Below are 6,908 nucleotides of genomic sequence, written 5' to 3'. Positions count from 1 at the left end.
TTTATTTTGAGAGAAAGAGAGAGGAAGGGAGAGAACAAGAGAGAGCATGAGCAGGGGAGGGGCAGAAGGAAAGGGAGAGAATCCTAAGCAGGCTCCGCCCCGTCAGCACGGAGCCTGACACAGACAGGGCTAGACGGCACGACCCGTGAGATCATGACTTGAGCTGAGATCAACAGTCAGACACTGACTGACTGAACCATCTAGGAACCTCTACGAGACTTCTTTTCAGTGGCTTGCCCTTAAATATAAAGAGAATAACCAGACATTTGAAGTGTGACTCTGGTACGAAAGAGTCAAATGGGCAGGAAACAGAGTTAATATAGGGAGAGAGGAACACTTCAAAATACCACCATCATTACCATTCTCAGAAACATAAAACAGTTCATCTGTGAAACAAGAACGGGGCAGGGCAAGTCTTAAAAGCAAGAGGCAAAATACATTTTGTGACAGACCGGTTAGGTAAGAAAATCAAAGAAACTTCCCATAAAATAGAGCAAAACTTCACAAAGGCACTGAAATAAAGAGAATTCAAGAATTAAACCAAGAGAGAAAACCAAATTCCCGAACCAGAAAAGAGCTGATGGGGGGCAGGGCGGGGGAATTTCCGAGAAAGATATCGGACAACACCAGGCAGTCCCTTCCAACGCCTAACTCGCTGAACAGTAAACCTCCCCTTAAAGCGTATCACTGAAATTTTAAAACAGTTTTTTTAAGAGCTCCCAGCCACGAAGGAGGAGTCGGAATGGTCCCATTACTCAACAGCACAACAGAAGCTACCAAAAGACATGCTGAGAAGAAACAGTGTGAGGACAGAATAAACGTATTTCCAAAATGCCAGGTCTCAAAACAGGCTCCTTCTAAGCGCTCCTTCACAGGAAGCTTTTGGAAAGTATGTTCCACTAAAAGGAAGGAGTAAACCATGGAAGAAGAAAAACCAGGAGAGATGATCCTGTGTTGCATCCCTTGATCCCAACGACAGGCTCAGGGTGGCAGAGAAAGGGAAGCCCAGGAAGCCTCTGTAGCCGGTCCCGACGGGAAGGCAGGGGCCGAGCGTTCCCCAAGTTCCCATCCTACCGCAGGATCTGGTGACATGCAAGTGACAAATGACACAGAGCTAACTGACACCAGAGAAGACGGAAGGTTCCACTAGAGAGGAATTACAGTCACAGCGCCGTGTGGATTGGTGGTGACTATCCAGTCACGACCATGTAAACGCCGAAGGAAAGAACAATCTGGCCAGACAACGTAGAGCGACGCTGGAGGACAGAGGGAGGGGAGTACGCGTGGGGAAAGAACGGCCGACAAAAAGTTAGTCCTCGTTCTCCACAGCAGAGACTTAACATATAAATGTCTACAAAGGCAGGCGGCAGGGCGGGAGGAGATGAGAAATAGAATCATAGCGTGTATTAAAAACAGGGAAGAAAATACAGCAGTAACTTACAGCCATGAACGGAAGATGTTCGCTTCCAGGAAGTGGGGAAGGGTGGGACAAAGGACACGTGCACTTTGCTAGAAGCCACGGGAGAATGAACTAAACACACACATGCCAAACTGCAGGTAGAGGAACGTGAAGCTTTGAGAACCTCTGCTAGGGCGCCCTGGCTGCCGGGCTTCCTGGAGGAAGTGACGTGGGAGCAGGGATGGGCAGTCGCCCCGCAGGCAGCGGGCACAGAAACGGCACAAGCCTGAGGGCAGTGGAGGCATGGCAGGCCTCGCAAACCCATCTGGTGGCAGGGACATGGCAGAAAGGAAGGCAATGCTGGTCAAAGGTAGGGATGGTGGTGGAGCCAGAAAATATTTCCCCAAACCCCTTAGAATCCCAAGGCCCCAGGAATTTTCACACATCTGGAGCACACACTGCTCGTGAGCATGATGGGGGAGGTGAGGTGGGCGCCCTTCTGCTGCCTGATGCCAAGACAAACACTTGAGCAGCCCTGCAGCAGACGCGCTCCCGGACAGAGAGACGGGGCAGGTCCCAGTACCTTTCCAAACTGCCGGAGAAGCTGAATGAACGCTCCTTTGCCGAAGGGGTTGGTAAGACTTGCGTGGAAGGCAAGTGTCGGATAATCCTGGGACAGGACCGCAACCCAACGTTTCTAAAGTGGGGAGAGGAGATGCTGGTGAACTGGAACCCAGGAATCAGAACGCAAGTAACAGACTGCATTCCAAATACACAGCTGCCCTAGGAAATGGTAGCTCTAATTCTTTAAAATGTTTTTGTTGTTGTTGTTAACATTTATATTTGAGAGTGTGCGAGCAGCAGAGGGGCTGAGAGAGAAGGACACACAGAATCTGAAGCGGGTTCCAGGCTCCGAGCTGTCAGCACAGAGCCCGATGCAGGGCTAGAACTCACAAACCACGAGAGCATGACCTGAGCCAAGGCCGGAGGCTTAAATGACTGAGCTACCCAGGTGCCCCAAATGTTTTCTGGGTTTTTTTTTCTTAATGAAAGTTAATACTTTGTCTTTTTGTCTTATGAACATGGATAGATTTCAAAAATGCCTTTGCTGTGACTGAATGCAACTGATGTGACGTAACGTGGGACAGGCCAGCGGCCGTGGCAGCAACTGTCTCCACTCGAAGGGGCCATGTGATCCGTTCAGGGGCTCCAGCAGCTGTGCCCCAACCAGCCCTCGGGGGCACCGGGTAACTCCGCCCTGCCAGCGAGCACGTCTTACTTCTGTTGGCCGTGGGAACACTTTCATGGCCACAATGCAACGAGTGCAACACTCCACTGCCGCCCGTCCCCCAATCCCCAAAAGCCCTTAGCGAGAACCCGGCCGACGAGGGGCTGAGCGGCCTGGCCGGCTGTCTGTGGAAAAGCAGCTATACTTACTGTCGCCCAGGTTGGAACAAGGTCACATTTGTTAAGAACAAAAATAAGGTGTTTCCAGGGCTTCTCCTTCTTCAAGTAAGTCTCGATGTGAGGGGACCGGGTACCCATCGGATCTCTAGCATCAAGAACTTGAACTACAACATCTGAGGAATCTATCACCTGCAATGCAACGAGGCAAAAACGATGTGCTTTAGTGAAGCGAGAAACGGGGGAGTAATGGCCTCTAAGGGAGCCCAGGGAACAGAAAGCAGTAGTGAGGACTTCCAAACAGGAGGAGCCGATCGAGACGCCCAGGGATGGGGATTCAAAACCTTCTCCATCCTGTGGGTAGGAGAAACTTGTTGAACTTCCAACAGGAAAGCTGACTTGAGTGAAACCCATCTTATTTTGTGACTACTTTTGATTACTGAACAGAATCATCTACTTCTTAGGCTTCTAAAAGTTCTTGCTGCCACAGCTTTTGTGTATTTCACAAAAAAACTAAAAACCTTAGTCTGCCTTCAGGGTCTTGCTTTCCGGTTACGTTATTGTTGGATCATGGGACTGGGCTTGGGATACATCATGGGACACAGGCAGCTGCGGAGTGCTGGACCCGGACTCAGGGCACAGACTCTTCCACTAACCAGCTGAGCGAGCTGGGTGAGGAATTCGACCTTTCTAGACGTGTGTTCTCACCTGTGAGTGAGAGGGCTGGACCATGTAACTGAAAAATCCCCACGCGGCTCCACCACGTACGAGAAGTCTAAGGTCTGTGTGCGGCAGCCGTTACTGCTACCCGAGTAATAGAAAGGGCACGGTCATCCAGGACAATGGCAGTACGGACACGGGCACATCTGCCCCGTTCTGGGAGGAAATGAGGCTGGAGTGGGCAGCGGAATTTGTGCTTTATTTGACAGATCTTCAATACAACAAGATTCGTTTTCTCGTAGACGATCACGAAAGCCAAAGGAAGAGCTCGACGAGAAAGAACTGGAAGTCTTACCTTATAGAGCTCACCCCATATTCTTTTGGACTGTCCCTTCTTATAGATCTCTTCTTGGGCTTCGTTTCTAAATAAGAAAACACTCAAAGTGAGTAACTGAAGCCCTAGGAAGGGTAAAAGGATGTTTAGGGAAGAGTCGACCGTGTGCTACGGGAAAAGGGCACTAAAACTACTCGGAGATGGACCAAAAGCAAATTTAACTTAAAGCGTGACTATATCCAAATGTCCGTCTGTGGATGAAGGGACTTAAAAATGTGTTGTAAACACAATGCACTATTATTCAGCAACGAAAAAGAACACAGTACCGACACAGACACGAAGACCCTGGAGACATACTGGTAATGAAACAAGCCAGACACAAAAGGACAGATGCCGTAGGATTGTTCTTAGTATCAAGTACCTCTCTCCAGGGTAGTCAGACCCCTAGGAGACGGAGGGAGAATGGCAGCCACCAAGCACTGGGGAGAGGAGGCGAGGGGACACTACTGTTTAATGGGTGAAGACTTTCAGTTTGGGATGATGTAAAGGATTCTGGAAGCAAACATAGAGCAGGACGGCTGCCTAATCATGTGAATGTTCTTAATGCCACTGAACTGCAAGCTTAAAAATGACCACAAAGATAAATTTAATGTCCAGTTTACCTCAATAAAAAAAATTTAAATTTAAAATAAAGCGACTCAAGAAAGAACAGGAGTTGGTGAGGATGCGGATAAAAAGGAACCCCCATGGACTGCTGGTGGGGATGCAAACTGGTGCAGCTGCTCTGGACAACGGCATGGAGGGGAGCGCCTGGGTGGCTCAGTCAGTTAAGCATCTGACTCCTGATTCTGGCTCAGGTCACGATCTCACAGTTCATGAGTTCGAGTCCTGTGTCAGTCTCCACATCAAGGGTGCAGAGCCTGAGTGGGATCTCTCTCTTTCCCTCTCTCTCTGCCCCTCCCACAAGCGCATTCTCTTCTCTCTCAAAATAAATGAAAACAAAAAACAATATGGAGTTTCCTCAAACAATGAAAAATGGAGTGAGAGTATAATGCTAAGCAAAATAAGTTGGTCAGAGAAAGACAAATATCATGTGATCTCACGTGGAATTTAAGAAACAAAACAAACAAAGGGAAAAAAAAGAAAGAGAAACAAACCAAGAAACAGACTCTTAACTAAAGAGAACAAACTGATGGTTACCCAAAGTGGGGAGGGGGGCGGTATGGGAGAAATAGGTGAAGGGGATTAAAGAGTACACTTATCATGGTAAATAAATTTTGAACATTTAAACATTCATGGGGCACCTGGGTGACTCAGCTGAGTATTCGATTTCAGCTCGGGTCATGATCTCACCACTCCTGAGTTTGAACCCCATGTCAGGCTCTGTGCTGACAGTGGAGCCTGCTTCGGATTCTGGGTCTCCCTCTCTCTCTGCCCCTCCCCCTCTCATGCTCTGTCTCTCAAAAATAAACATTAAAAATATTTCTTAAAGAGAACAATATGATCAAGTAAAAACAATATTTAAAAATTTGAAGCCACTTATCATACGTAAGAAATATGAATTTTAAAAATATTTTAAAAAGCGACTGTAATCAGGCAACATGCCACAGAAGATTATGAAAAGGCATTGGCAAGACCTGAGCCATAATCTATACTCCCGTATGAAGTCAAGTTCTTCTGATAAGGCTGAGAATCTGGGACATCTGAGTGGCTCAGTCAGTTAAGTGCCCGACTATAGCTCAGGTCATGATCTTCCAGTTCCTGGGTTCAGGCCCCGCGTCAGGCTCTGTGCTGATAGCTCAGAGCTTGGGGTCAGCCTGTCTTCAGATTCTGTGTCTCCCTCTCTCTCTGACCCTCCCCTGCTCACGGGGTCTCTGTCGGTCTCTCAACAATAAATAAAAAACATTAAAAAAAATGATTTTTAAAAGGCTGAGAATCTGTTTATCCACTAGTCTCAAGACATTTACCCAGGGTCTTGGAAACAAAAACAGTTTTCTTCTCGCCCATTATATACTGCATGTTTGGGAGGAGGAAAACATTCACATCAGCAAAAGCACACAAAGTCTAAACACTTTATTTTAATGTTTGTTTATTTTTGAGAGAGAGACAGCATGAGTGAGGCAGGGGCAGAGTTGGAGGGAGACCCAGAATCCGAAGCAGGCTCCAGGCTCTGAGTTGTCAGCACAAACCCTGACACGGGGCCCGAACCCACGAACCGTAGGATCATGACCTGAGCCAAATTTGGATGCTTACCCTACTGAGCCACCCGGGCACCCTCCAAATATTTCTAAGGAGAAATGAACTTGCAACCTCCTCCACTTGGCCTCAGATGGCCTGACATGCTCTCCAGGAGATGCAAAGTGAGAAAACGGGCTGCGGACAGCCCTGGGGCGGCTCCACTGCACTTGAGCAACAGCACCTCTTTGCTGAGGCACCTAGGACACTGCCCAGGGGTGAGGCGGGACACCGCGACCCTTTCTGAAGGGCACCGGGCAGCTGCCTATCAGAAACACGAATGCTGTCTGACACAGTCATTTCTCCGATAAGAATGTATCTTAGGGGAATAATTAAGGATGAGAAAGATTTAATCACACTGATGTTTCCCCCCCAGCCTCACTTGCCACAGGGCAAAACTACAAACAGCACCAATGGTCCACAGCAGGACTGACACTGAAGTACTGACATGGATATCTATGTTTTTCAATGGAAATTTATTCTTAATAATTTAGAAAAATATATTAAAATGAAAGGCAAGTTAGGGGCACCTGGGTGGCTCAGTCGGTTGAGCATCTGACTTCGGCTCAGGTCTTAATCTCACACCTCATGACTTTAAGCCCCTTGACTGTCTGATTTTGGCTCGGGCCATGATCTTATTACAGCTTGGGAGTTCAAACCCCATGTTGGACTCTGTGCTGACAGCTCAGAGCCTGGAGCCTGCTTTAGATTCTGTGTCTCCCTCTCTCTCTGACCCTCCCCCTGCTTGCACTCCACCTCTCTCTCTGAAGTAAATTAACATTAAAAAAAAAAAAAAGGGCAAGTTAAAATACACTCTCAAGGAGGTTTCCCGGGTGGCTCAGTTGGTTAAGCATCTGACTTCGGCTCAGGTCATGA

At 48.0% G+C, this 6,908-nt stretch overlaps 1 protein-coding gene across 1 annotated transcript in view; it reads right to left on the bottom strand.

Moving 5' to 3' along the window:
* GNL2 (G protein nucleolar 2) overlaps positions 1-6,908 on the bottom strand; it is a 22,111-nt gene that overhangs the window by 6,558 nt on the left and 8,645 nt on the right. The window contains exons 6-8 of the mRNA XM_029948327.1: positions 3,819-3,885; positions 2,837-2,995; positions 1,983-2,096 (exon numbers count right to left, since the gene is read on the bottom strand). Of these exons, the coding sequence (XP_029804187.1) occupies positions 1,983-2,096; positions 2,837-2,995; positions 3,819-3,885 (340 nt within the window). The remainder of the gene's footprint in view (positions 1-1,982; positions 2,097-2,836; positions 2,996-3,818; positions 3,886-6,908) is intronic.

Source organism: Suricata suricatta, chromosome 8 (assembly GCF_006229205.1).
Source record: "Suricata suricatta isolate VVHF042 chromosome 8, meerkat_22Aug2017_6uvM2_HiC, whole genome shotgun sequence".
NCBI lineage: Eukaryota > Metazoa > Chordata > Mammalia > Carnivora > Herpestidae > Suricata > Suricata suricatta.
The sequence above is the reverse complement of the archived record's forward strand: the minus strand, read 5'-3'. Positions and strand labels throughout refer to the sequence as shown.